General features: G+C 42.6%; 1 protein-coding gene across 2 annotated transcripts in view; it reads left to right on the forward strand.

Moving 5' to 3' along the window:
* The first annotated feature begins 1,176 nt into the window (after positions 1-1,176).
* PCCB (propionyl-CoA carboxylase subunit beta) overlaps positions 1,177-13,079 on the forward strand; it is a 33,085-nt gene continuing 21,182 nt past the window's right edge. Inside the window, exons 1-2 of one of the 2 annotated variants that reach the window (XM_065844447.2) lie at positions 1,177-1,381; positions 11,844-11,963. In XM_065844447.2, coding sequence (XP_065700519.1) covers positions 11,910-11,963 — 54 coding nt within the window. In that variant the 5' untranslated portion in view covers positions 1,177-1,381; positions 11,844-11,909. Of the gene's footprint in view, positions 1,382-9,996; positions 10,175-11,843; positions 11,964-13,079 lie in introns of those variants that run through there. The other variant, XM_065844446.1, reaches the window with a different exon arrangement.

Raw genomic sequence — 13,079 nt, forward strand, 5'->3', positions numbered from 1 at the left:
ATACCTACAATACCCCTGTCTCCCTTTTGGCCTCACAGCAGACACTCAGTGCAATCTCTGGACCATAACTCCTTGCACATGTTGAGTGCCTAATCTGACTTCATTTCATGGCACAGCATCTTCATTCTTGCACTCAGTCTACATGTATATTGCCTGTAAAATGCCCAATTCCTTCTTCAGCTTACCACCAGAAACACCTTATGTGCTGAACCAAGCCAGCAAACTGAAAAAACATTCCAGCAGTTTCCCACCAAGTACATGTTCTCATATACACCTCCCTGTATCTCACCCTCTGCCAGACTCCACACACAGTGTCCTGAACACTAAGGCCTCCCAACTACATCTCACACTGCTCTGGCTGGTCAGGCAAGGGAGGTTCTGGAGTCTCCTACTCTGGAGACATTCAAACCCGCCTGGACACCTTCCTGTGTAATCTCATCTGGGTGTTCCTGCTCTAGCAGGGGGATTGGACTGGATGAGCTTTCCAGGTCCCTTCCAGTCCCTGACATTCTGTGATAACACCTGACATCTTTTACTAGCTTTATCTAATTTCTGGGATATACTGCTTTGGGGTATCACACATAAGCTGGGTTCAGCAGTTGCGATCCATGGTGTTCTAGGACCAAGCCTCAATCCACAGCATCAACATGCACTATTACATTCCCTGATGGAGGTAAATAACTAAGTTTGGGTTCCATCTAAGAACAACAGCAATCTTAGTAGGGCAGATAATGAAAACTCTCTAGAACTGCAAGTAAATCTTACTCTTGAAAATTATGGTGTTAATTAAATAATCAAATATGGAATAGTAAGAGTAGCAAGACTGACTAGGTCATACCCTTTTGAGCAGATTTTTTTGACTTTTCTTCTAGTCAGACCCTTGAGTGTCCATGTTTCTAATAGCAAAGTCCAAGAAGCAGATACAGATTTTCCTACTTCTGTTGATGGTTTCTTCTCATCTATCAGCAGCACAACTCTGGAATATGAGTCCCCACTTATTGAAACAGATTTGGCTAGATTCTAAGCTGTTTGCAATTGCTAGGACAAATGGAGTGGTGAGACTAAATATTAGAGGCTTGAATACACCAATAGGCTTTGCAGTCTCCTCCCCCCGCCCTTGGGGGTCTGTGCACCAGGCCGGCTCTGATGCGGTGCAGCTGTGTGACCTTGCATCAGGCTGCTGGGAAACAGCCAAGCTGGGAGAGGTTCCACCTGCACCCTTTCTGCTTTGTCTTAGGAGCTGCCTTTTCTGAACTACACTGTGCCTGGCCTGTTGGTTTCCTGCCTCAACCCTGGACCTGCCTCATTGCTGTGGACATCTGGCCATCACTGGGCTCATCCTGGCTACTGCTGCTGGACCTGCTCTGCTTTTCTTGTTCAGGTACTGTGCAGCTGTTTTTCTCATCAGTGATAAATGCTGTTCCTGACTCACCTTCCCCTGTGTAGTAGCCACTTTTCTGGCCCCGACACTAAAAGCTTAGTGGCATGAGAGTTCTTATTGCTCATCTACCTCTCCAGCCTGTGGTGTATTTTTAATATTGAACAAGCCCTGAAACACTCAATGAACTATTAAAATTTCATATACTAGTGGAAGTACCTTCAGTAGCCATCCCCTCTCCTCTGCTGGGAGAGTGGCAGAAAGAAGGGCTTAATGTTATTCCTTTCACATTGCTACTGCTGTGGATTTATTTCTGCTTCCGTGCAGTGTATTTCACCTCCCTGAACCCATGTGCTTTGGGAGACCATTTTAAGAGACCTGGCTAGGAAGCAAAGACTCTACTTCAAATTGGTGAAGAAGAGCTGGTATTTCTAGAGATCTAGAAGGGGGAGGGGAGAGTACAAAAAAAGGACAGATAGGACATTTATTTAGAAAACTTACTGCGAATAGTATTTAAAAAAAAAAAAAAAGGCAAAAAGTTTTTCATGTATTTTCCTTGTGCCTGAATATTAGTTCAACACTTCAAACCTGGTGCTGTTTCAAAATACCGAATTACTTGGTGTTGGACAGCAAAGAAATGTCTTCTTCTAACTCTGGAGGTTATGTACTGCTTGTAAGTTAACTCTGCAATCGTAGACCTATTCCTGCCCTTCAGTAGAGTTGTTTATTTGTCTGACCAACCCTTGTGATTGTGGTCATGGATCAATTCAGCCACTTACAGTCTGAGCTTGTGTGCTAATCTTCTGATTTACATCCCTTTATCTTTTCAGTGGAAAATAGATCTGAATAAGGATAAAATTGGGTTCTTGTTTCATTTTCCAGTTCCTATCAATGTTCTGCCTATGGCTGTGTTTGCAAAGAACTAGACATTTAATTTAGATTAGAACACAGCCTATGAAATCTGCTAGACACAAATATCTGCACTGATGTCCTAAGTCCTTGAGTGATATAATAGTTTTAAGTTTTTGATTCTTTACTACGGTGATTGAACAGAGTAACAATTGAGATCTCAACCTTAGATCAATGGATGGTTCTTCGTAAATGTATTATATAGAACATGAGGTAATGAAGGAGCTCCCTGTGTTAAGGGATCCTTCTGTTGTGGATGTGGCACATTCTAAAGTGTGTAATTCTTACAGTGCATCTTTAAGGGAAAGTTGGCAACTGAGAAGAAAAGTATTGGTCACTATGTATACTGCTTCTGAAAGCTTGGACATGAAAAAGCTGGGTTTTTTTATTGTTTTGTTATGGAGTTAGTTTGGTGGTGTGGTTTTTTTGTTTGCTTTGGTTTGGGTATTTTTCTTTTGTTTTTTTCCTCAGACAAATAGAAGACAAATGCTAATGGCAAACTTGCTTCCAATTACTTGCGTGTTTGACTTGATGTATGCTCCCTTCAAAGTCATTGTATTTTGAATACCTTGAAAAAGAGAGACAGGATATGACTGGAGTGATTGTAACAGTTCTAGCATAGTCAGGGGTGCTTGTGTTTTCTGGGCTGATGTTATTAATGAATAAACAAAACAAATCAAACACTAATAGATACGAAATCCCAGTGACTACAGAAGAAAGGAACAACAACAAACCTCCCTGCAGCTTCTAAGAGAGACAAAGACTGATTTTTGCCAATAAGCAATCAGAAGGAACTGAAGATCGTTAGCATTATTCTGCAAAGCCTGTGGGCCTTTCTCTTAAGTGATCCATGGCTACCTGCTCAGCCTTGTTACCATCCCAACGAGACACAGCTGCAGGGACCTCTCCAGCAATACAGGCAGCACCAATTAACTTGTCTGTGCCTTTTTAAATTCTCCCTGCATTTTGTCTCATAGGATTGTCCTTTTAGTTTTGTAACCCCCAAATGTCTGGGGTAGGGGGGGTCCAACTGTGACATGGCTTCACAAAACTGGTAAAACAGAGCATACTGGCACCCCCCAGACCATTGGTTTTGCTTCATTTTATATTAATGAATGAACTGTAGACTACCCAATTATAACATTTTTCCCCCTCTGTGTTTGAAAGTATTTTCATATGTTATTACAAAGTGGACACGTTTTCTAAAGGCTATGTCTAGGGACATCCTGTTTTTGCAGTTTATAGGAGTGGCTGCAATGGCCCTTTCATTCAAGTACACATTCACATATGAAGAAGCCAATTACTGCTTTTTTATTTGGGTCTAATTTTGCAAGTAGCCTTTTTTGGGGGGTAAAAAGGCATCTACATTATCCAGCTTGTGACCTGGAGTAGTGCAGTACAATATGTATCTTTACTAGTGCAGAGGAATTCCCAGTTCTAAGCCAGAAAGCTTCTGATCCTGTTGTTGAATGTTGAAATACACAATGCTGTGAAAACAGTTTTATAACAATGTTTGTTAGGCCCACTAGTTCTTTGTGACTGTGTGGGGTGGGCTAGTTGTTGGTAGGTTGTGGTTTTGTTTGTTTTAACTATCTGCTGCTTGTCAGAAACACCCAGCAAATAAACAAGCTATTTCTGGTTTGGATTCACAAGAACTTGAGAATTAATATTCCCCAACAATTTTAAGGTCCCTGGGATCTCAATATAAAAACCATCCACTAAATCATTATTGTTATAGGTTTTGCTTATTGTTCTCTACAAGCCAGTCGCCCACAACTCACTTTGTTTGGGTGATATGTTTAAAGGGAATTTTCATAGGCTGAATTTGTAGGATGTGTTCCCCGGCATTTATTATTCAGCACAGCTTTAGTTCTCCCAACACTTAACCAATTTGAAACAGACTAGTGGGTGTAGCTGTAAGAGCTTTTCTCCAGCTGTGCAAGCATGCCTGGCCTAACAATTGTTCTATTTGAATCAGCATCAAGTATGGTCATGCATTTTGCATATCATATTAGATCTTTGGTAATCATGTTCCTCCTGTTGTTATTCAATTGTGTAGGTATAAGCAGAAGCCATGGGGTTGATTTGTGCAACTCTTCTGTCAGACGAGATCGATTCCTCCTTTTTTTTTCCAGAACTGGACTTGACAGCTTTTACCAGATGCTAGATATGTTCTGTGTTGATCTGCTTTATATTTACACAAGTACCCTTTTCAGTTCTTTTTTCTTATTTACATGAACTATGTGAGTAGACTTTATATTGTGGCTAATGTAAAGAAAAAAAAGGTCTGTTTACCTTTTCAAAAGTGTCACAAAACAGATTTCTAGCATGCAAGTTAGAAGCAGAAGGGTATTGATAGAGCTCACAGTAGTCCATCTCCTCACTGAAGCTTTTTTTTTGTGGTGTTGCCAAACAAAGAAATTAAAGCTCTTCCAGCATTGTGTGCCCCCCTCCCAGATTTTGAGAACTCAGATATAGTACTATTAGTCCAAAATCAACTGTTGCTTAATTAGACTGGGGTCCTTGTTTTCTGTACATGCCAGGAAAACCTCAGCTTCTCTGTCAATTCAGGTGTAATCCTGCTTTGCTCCTGTTCTAGCTCTTACATGAGCTAGCCAGCTCAAGCTGATGACTCTTCACAAATCACATAGCAAGAGCTCAAAATTAATTTGGACTGCTTATTAAATTGTAATGCTGGGGGTTGTGTATGTGATTTTCATATGAGCTGGCCATTGAATTTTGCTTCCAGGAGCGTAATTCCGTTCCTGTTTGGTCATCTTCCCAACTGCCCACTGAGCTGTGAGGTTGCGAAGTACTACAGAAGCCACTCTTCCAAAAAATAGGTTGCTTTTAGCTCGGTAGTTTGTATTATTATTATTATTGGGATATTTTGATCTTTCTGCTCGGGGTCTTAGTTGTAAGTGGGATAGAAAAACTGCTGGAAAACACTGAAACTGCTTCATTCCCCATCCAGGCAAAAAAGTGTGATGGTGACTTCTTAGATCCATATGCCCTCTGTGCAGCTTTTCTTTGACAAAGCATTTCCAGCATTTTGTAATGAAAAAATCTTCTGCTTGATGAGATTGTTAATCCTCTTGCTGCTTTTTCTTGTTTGAAACTGAAAGACTACAACTGCCTTCTTCAAGAGATACTTTGTAGTTACTCCCCTGACAAATACTTTATTTTCACTCTGAGGTCTTTTGACAGGCTTTTTTGAGAAACCAGTACAGACTGATTATTTCACTATATTAGACAGAATATGAAGTATCTTTTTTTAAAACAATGTAAACCAGTATTTGACAGTTAGTAAAAATGTGCAATTTGGAGAATATCTTGCTGAGACAATCTCATGTTGTACAGTGTGTCTGACATGGTCACAGCAGTCACTTCTGGCTTTAGTATCTACAGATCCAGTTTGGGCTTTGTATCTTAGGTCTGCTTATTTTTGGGAGTCCTCAGCTCATCTTTGATGTGAGTTTTGAGTTGGTTCAGCACCTGGGCCTCCAGGAGTTCATGAGTTTTGTGAAAACAGGGCTTTCACTTCAGTTTGGTTTGGAACAGCAAAAAGCAAGTGGAGATGATCTGAGACTAGCACTTAAATATTCCAGCTGATTCTGAGCCAATCTGCTAATGTGGAAATTCTGGTTCAGTTCTGCACGTATTCCAGTTTAATTTGGGTTTAGTGAGAATGCTGCTGTACCTATTTTTTTGGGAACAAGAACCTACCTCTTATAACCCTGAGTTATCCCTCTGACTTAACAAATCTACCAACATTGGTGACCTGGGTCTTTTTCTGACAGGAACACAAATTGATGAGGGAACTGGTTTTTATTGACTACTTAGGTTTACTAAAACATACACAAATTACTATTTGACTAAACATGGAAAAACTGAATAGCAGGAGACTTGCTTGTGCTTTAAAGTCCTCTTGTAACTGGATTTGGCATCAAAATCCTTTCTCTTCTTTCACTGGTTTGCATTTCTGGGGCTTCTCAAGCAACTGCCTGGAGAATTTTTGCTTTCTGTTGCATCTCTGAGACAATATATAACTTAACAACTCTAACAACATAGGATGGTAAGAGCAGGCAATGATAATTATGTAGGGAACACTGATAACATTGTAAGCATGTAGTGTTATTTTCCCTAGCATAGACTTCTAGCAATTTGCATCTGGGGGACCTCCAAAGACAGCAGTGACACTTTTGAATTTTGTAGTCTGAGATTTCTCCTCCACTGATTTATCCAGGTGCTTTCTAAACCCTTTTGGCACACAGGAAACCCAAACCATACTTTGATTCTACATATGTGTACCTCATTTTCTAGAGTGTGGCACAAAGTGGGATGGAAAAGACTAGAAATGCAGGCAGTATTAGAGATGTAGATTTACCATAGAGGTATTTTGTGGCATGATGTGTTTCTTGGTTTGTTCTTTTGCAATTGTTACTAATATACAGTTTGCTTTTTGACTGCTGTTGTAAATTGAGCTGACGTTTTTGCAGAGATATTCTGAACTTGTTCCTTTTGGTAACAGGCAGTCCAAGGGTCCAACATAATGTATTCTTGGGATTGTTTTTACTAAGTCACTTTCCAGATTTTTCACAGTTGTGCTGGTAAAATTGTTTCACTGTGAGAATTTATTTCCTAAAAACTGTTCATTCATGACTGGACCTTCCTTTTCATCCAAGAGTAATTCAGTTTCAAGACCTTCTAATAAGTGACGTTCTCAGAGGCCTCTGGAAATCCTAGTAATTACATGAACTGAATCTCATTTGCGTATGTTTGAGTTCGTTAAATAATGCCATTAGATCTGCATGGCATGAATTTCTGCACAAAACCTGTGTCAGCTCCTCCCTAGTATGTCCCCTTTATCCACATGTTCGCTAATACTGGGTTTTGGTTGGGTCTGGGTTTTTGGTGTAGTGTGGTGGTTTGGTTTTTTATTTTGCTCCATAGTTTATATTGGATATACAGGTTTATAGTTTCATTAAATCTCTTAATGCTGGCCTTTAAAAATTGATTTGCACTGCCAAGAGCCACCTGCCATATGAGTTTTTAGCAAGAGATTTGATATTTAAGCTAGTTCATCTCTGAATTATAACACTGAAAAGTCCTGGTGACTTGTTAGTGTTAATTATTTGTTCTATAACTTAATCTCCTACTCTTCAGGGTGAAACAAAACCTCCAATCTATTGTTTCATCAAATAACAAGTTTTTGGGCACAGAAATCTTCTCAAGTTCCTTTGCACTGAATTCAGATGTAAACCAAAACTTTATTTTCTGCAATGATTACATAGACTGAGTAATCCCTTTAATCTGTCTTATTTCCAGGTTTTCTGGCATGCTCTCTTCATGTATTTGAAAAATAATTTACTAGTTTTCATACCTCTAACAAGTTGTTCCTAAAAGTATTTTTTGGCATCTTCACTTTGTTTGTTTTTTTACATGTAACCTGCAACAGTTTACAATTTTGTTTTCCCATATGCTCCTCTATTGGGCAGAACTTAAACTATTTGAAGAATGCCTTTTGGCTCCCAGTAAGCCTCATTGCTATGTTGTTGAGGTATGCCCACTTTCTCTTCCAGGATGGGGTCTTTTTGAAACCTCTCTGTTCCCCAGATGCAGGTATCTAACCTTTTTGCATGCAATCCATGTTCTGAATAGTGGTCACTTTAATTTCTAAAGTTGCAGAATTGCTCTTCACATTTATTTTTAATGAAGAAGTTATTGTGGCCAGCCTGAATGATACTTAACCAACCTGCAGCATGCAAGTATTTCCCACTGAGGGACAGTGGAGGCTTTTGCTTCAAGCATCCCCTGCTGGCTGCCTCCTACATGGGCTATTTTGTGATCAGGGAGAACCAATGATTTCTGGGGTTTGAGCTGGGGAGTGTCAAGTGCCTATTCAGCTGCAGCAGAGGAGCAAGAAACATACAGGCTGAAACAGTCCCAGTGCCTTCCTCATCTTGGTCTTCACTGACAAGATCTCCCCTGGCCTTTGTGCTGGGTTCAAGGAGAGAGGCTACCAGCAGTGGAGGATTGTTGAGTCAGAAGTTACTGAGAAAATGTAACACATACAGTCTGGGGGATCAGGTGGGATGACCCAAGTGTGCTGAAGGAGCTGGCAGGTGTCCTAGCAAGGCCACTATCATCTTTGAAAGGTCATGGAGATCAGGGGAGATCCCTGATGACTGGGAAAAGGCTGGTGCTCTACAAAAACAGTGGGGAGGATGATTTGGGAGCCTGTAAGGCAGTCAGATGCAATTTGATCTCTGAGGAAAACCATGGAGAAAGTCTTCTTGGATGCCTTTTTTGAACATGTGAAGGAGAAGGCAATTTGGAATAGCCAGCACAGATTAACCAAGGTGTGACCAACCTCAGTGCCTTCTAATGATGAAATTACTGGTTCTGTGGATTAGGGATGAACAGTGGATGTCATCTACTTGGGCAGGGTTGGCAAGGTTGTATCCAAGTTGGGACATCGTGGTGAGGAGGGACATGAAGGTGAAGGGCTGGTGTACTTGCCCCAGGAGGAGAGGCTGAGGCACTGGCCTCGGATACCCTGGAGAAGAGAAGACTTTGGGAATAAAACCTCATAGCTACTTTCTGGTACTGAAGAACCTCTTTGCCTGCTCACTAACCTCTCTTTGTTGAAATGCATAATCAGAAGACAAGAGACAGTTGTCCTACACTGAAACTGGGCAGATTACTACCCAATAAAAGGGGTGGGAGGGGAATTAGTTTCTCCAAGAGGCCAGTCAAGCACTGCCACAGGGACTCGGAAAGGTGCGCTGGTCTCTGTCCTCGCAGGTCTTCCATGATCCAACTGACAAAGCCCTGAGAAAACCGGTATGAATTCAGCACTGACTCTGTTTGGAGTAGGAGGCTGGACTGGAGCCTGAGTGCCCTTCCAAAATGAATTATTATATGACAGCTTGTATATGCTATGCAATCCAAGAATTTCCATTCTTGGAGATTCTTCTTTGGACTTACCCTTGTGATATCTGCAGGGTCGTGCTCGTGTACTTCTTCATGCTTAGAATACGCACACGTAAGGCAATATTCAACTAATGTGACTTCATTTTTTCTAACTGCCCAGTTATTTCTTGGTGGTCAGCATCTGAGGTGGGCTACATGGCTAAGAATTGCCTGCCACACAGATGGCTGCGTTTGCAAACCAGACAACTACCTGGGAACTGATGACATCAAATCTCTGGATTATGGATACGCTGCAGCTTGGTCACTTGGTCTGTGCTGTGTGTATTACCCAAAGACCCTAATTCCCCCACCTTTTTATGGAGTCTTTAATTTTGTCATCCTTATGAAAGTGTGCTGACAAGTGACAGATTGCCTGTTAATGTGAAGAGAGTATATCACACGGTCAGTGTTTTCATAACAAATTGCATAGGGCAGCTCATCTTCAGAGCTGAACGCTTTTGCTTGTTGCCTCCCCTTCTGCAACGCTTGTTTTGCGAAGCCCGAGCAATACCGCGACACAGCAGGAAATGGAGATGGGGCAGCGTTTTCGCGCTGGTTTCTCAGCGGTTCACACGTGGGCCAGGGGAATCTCAGGCCGTGGGGCGGTAGGCAGCCCGAGGACGGCAGCACCCGCGCCGCCGGGGCCCCTCCTCCGTGCGAGCCGCGGCCGCGCTCCCACCGCAACCCGGCGGCGGGAGCCGGGCCGGAGCACCGCCTCGCGCAGGCGCCGTTAACCGAGCGGCTCGCGAGATGGCGGCGCTGCGCGTGCTGCGGCGGGCGGCGGGGGGCGCGCGGCTGTGCCGGGCCGCCTCGGGGGCGCGCCCGCCCCCCGTGCCCCAGCGCATCCAGGAGAAGCGGCGCGCCGCGCTGCTGGGCGGCGGGCAGGCCCGCATCGACGCGCAGCACAAGCGGGTGAGCCGCGGGGACGAGGGCCCCTGCCCCGCTGGCCCCACGGCGGGGGCCCGGCCAACCCGCCGCCGGGCTCCGGAACGGCGCGTTTCCGCTTCGCGACTGACTGGCGGGAGGGGTGGTCCCAGGGCCCCCAGAGAGCCGCTGGCTGTGGGGGAGGCAGGGCGAAAGGCGCCCGAAAGCCGAGGCGGCTTTGCGATTCAGTTGCACAAGCCGTTTTGCGGGAGAGCTTTAGTGAAGCGGCATTAAAGTCTGTATTGCCTGTTACTGCAGGCGAAAAAAAGTCTTCCTTTACATCAGCTTTGTCACCAAGACTGGCTGTAATGCACGTTTGTGAGGGGTAGCATAGGCAAAAGATGTAAATTCTATCATGTGATGCTAAGTTCTAGGTTGCCGTCCAGCACAGCTTAATTTTTTAGGCTGCTGTTGCAAATCTAAGCTGATCTTGAGCTGAGCTTGAAGGGTGGAAATAAGGCAGAGGAAGAGGCAGATGGGAAGGATGACAGCAGCTGGATTTTTAGGCTCTTGCCTCTGTTCAGAATTTAGACAATGCTGAGGGTAATGACAACAGTCTTCCTATTTCTGTTTATTGTTTCTTGCTAGGATGTCTTTTCTGTTTAGAGCAAGGCCTCAGTGGTACCAGGATGGCTGTATGCATCAAGGAGATAGCAATAGCAATACACATGAATGATGAGTTTGCCCATCAGCACTTTCCCTTCCACAGTTATGCAACATCTGGAAAGAGTTACAGGCTGAGTTACACTTGGGACACTGACGTACCAATCTGCAAGCATTTCTGCATGCCTAGGGGCCTCATATGTCTTATGTTGTGTCTTATATAAAGTAAACCTATAGCTTACATTAGTCTTTCCTGCTTTTGTTGATTTTAATGAACTTTTGGACCCACTGCTCAGAAGTTTTGCAGAAAAGCTGAGCTATGTTTTAACATCACATGGAGTTGTGATCACACTATCTCCCAAAGAATTCAACCCAGATGCCCTGACCTTCATGGACAGATACTTACCTGAGCTGGAAATGACAAATTTTATTGAAAAGTTAAGATAAATTGAACTTTGCAGCCATTGATTACTTCATGGCATCATTAGTACTGAGCAAAGGACATGCACATCTGGTCAATTGATTATGTTCTTGGCCTTGACTCTACTTTTGCCTATACCAGTGTCTGATAGAAAAAAAGAACAAAGGGTTTTGTCAGAAAATCCCTGCAGGTGTTCTTATTTCCTTTTTCTTCTCATTTGCTTCAGTCAAATATCGAACATGGTGAATTGAGCCTTGAACTGTTGGTAGGGAATGGTTTAGCCGTGGAACGGTGCCATGCCTAAAAATAGAAGACCTTAATAGCAGCATTTAAATGTGTTGGTAAAAATAGCTGTGATGCTATTATATCTTGTTAAAAAGACTCTCAGATTGTTTCCTTTATCTCGCAGTAGTGCTGCTCCAATAGTCAGCCTTCTTCTCAAAGTCTGGCTGGCGTTATGCTTGTTTTCAAGGAGGATAATCACTATGTAGACTATTTCCAGCTTTGAGGACGCACAGTTGCTTAATGTGCCACACATAGCAGATCAAGTGAGGTTGTGTTTGATTAAACTATGTCCAGTGCAGAGCCAGAATCACCTGACAGCTGTATTAATTGTTGCTTGCTCCCTTTCAGGGAAAGCTAACAGCAAGAGAACGAATTCTGCTGCTGTTGGACCCTGACAGCTTTGATGAATATGACATGTTTGTGGAACACAGATGTACTGACTTTGGGATGGATTCTGATAAGAATAAGGTATTTTTATATCATATAAATGATATATATATGTTCTTTGCTGTTTAGCCAACCAGCTGATTGAAAATAGGCTCTTCTGTTCACATGTAATTTCTTTTGTTTTCTCTTTTGTTTTGTAAATTTCCTTTTATTACGTTCAGTTTCCATTTAACAACTTACATGGTTTACTTTTCCATTATCTAAATCTGATACCTTTTTAGGAAGGTTACCTGTTTAGTTCAAATACCTCTCTAGATATTGTCTTAGATTTGTTTTTTAAATAATAGAAGAGGCTGCAGAGCTTCGTTGTTACAACTTTGTCAGTCAAGTCAGACGTGAAGAACAAATACAGGTTGATGCTTCTGCCTCCCTACAGGTAACGTTAGAGTTACAGGATGAAATAACTTAAATCCCTATTTTATGCCTGTCAAACTATAGAGTCAAAAAAACCCTTAGGGCCTTAAAATCTGATATGTTTGGAAATTCAGGCATTGATACTGGTCTGTTAGCACATTGCAATCTACTTGCTTATGCAGTTTTCAGATACATGGCCTTGTATCCTAAACTAACATGGCACATGAGGTTTATCACATGGAGGGAAAATCTATGGCTCCCCAGAGTGTCTCGCTATAACGCTGATGTGTGATAAATCACTACATGGGAAAAGTATTTTGTTGTGATTTGATGCAGAAAGGAGCAAGGAACTTGCTGGCATGTGTAGGTGGCTGGTGCAGATGTGCGTGTTCAGTGTGAATCTTCCTGTAGCAGAAGGCCCTGTTTGCTGTGAAGAATTCTGGTTTGGGGTACAGTGAGAAGCTGCTCACTATGTGCAACTGTACAACTACAACTTCTGTTTATGTGGTAATCAAACTAGTCCGTCAGTTTTCAGTCTTGGACTGAAAAGTCCCAGGACTGCGTCCTCTGGATGAGGGATCTGCATGCTTCCACCGTGGGCCCTTGGGAACCGGCAAAGGTGGAGGATTTGGTTTTGTTTTAGTAGCCAGGAGGCTGTTGTAACCTGGTTGTGGGAAGGATGTTGTGCTAGACCTTCTCTACTTTGAGTGTAGGAGCAAACATCTTTAAGTAATTTTTCGCTCTGTTCCCCAGCAGACTGAAGTAAGTGCTGTGTTGCCTCTC

The sequence above is a fragment of the Patagioenas fasciata genome, chromosome 9 (genome assembly GCF_037038585.1).
Source record: "Patagioenas fasciata isolate bPatFas1 chromosome 9, bPatFas1.hap1, whole genome shotgun sequence".
NCBI lineage: Eukaryota > Metazoa > Chordata > Aves > Columbiformes > Columbidae > Patagioenas > Patagioenas fasciata.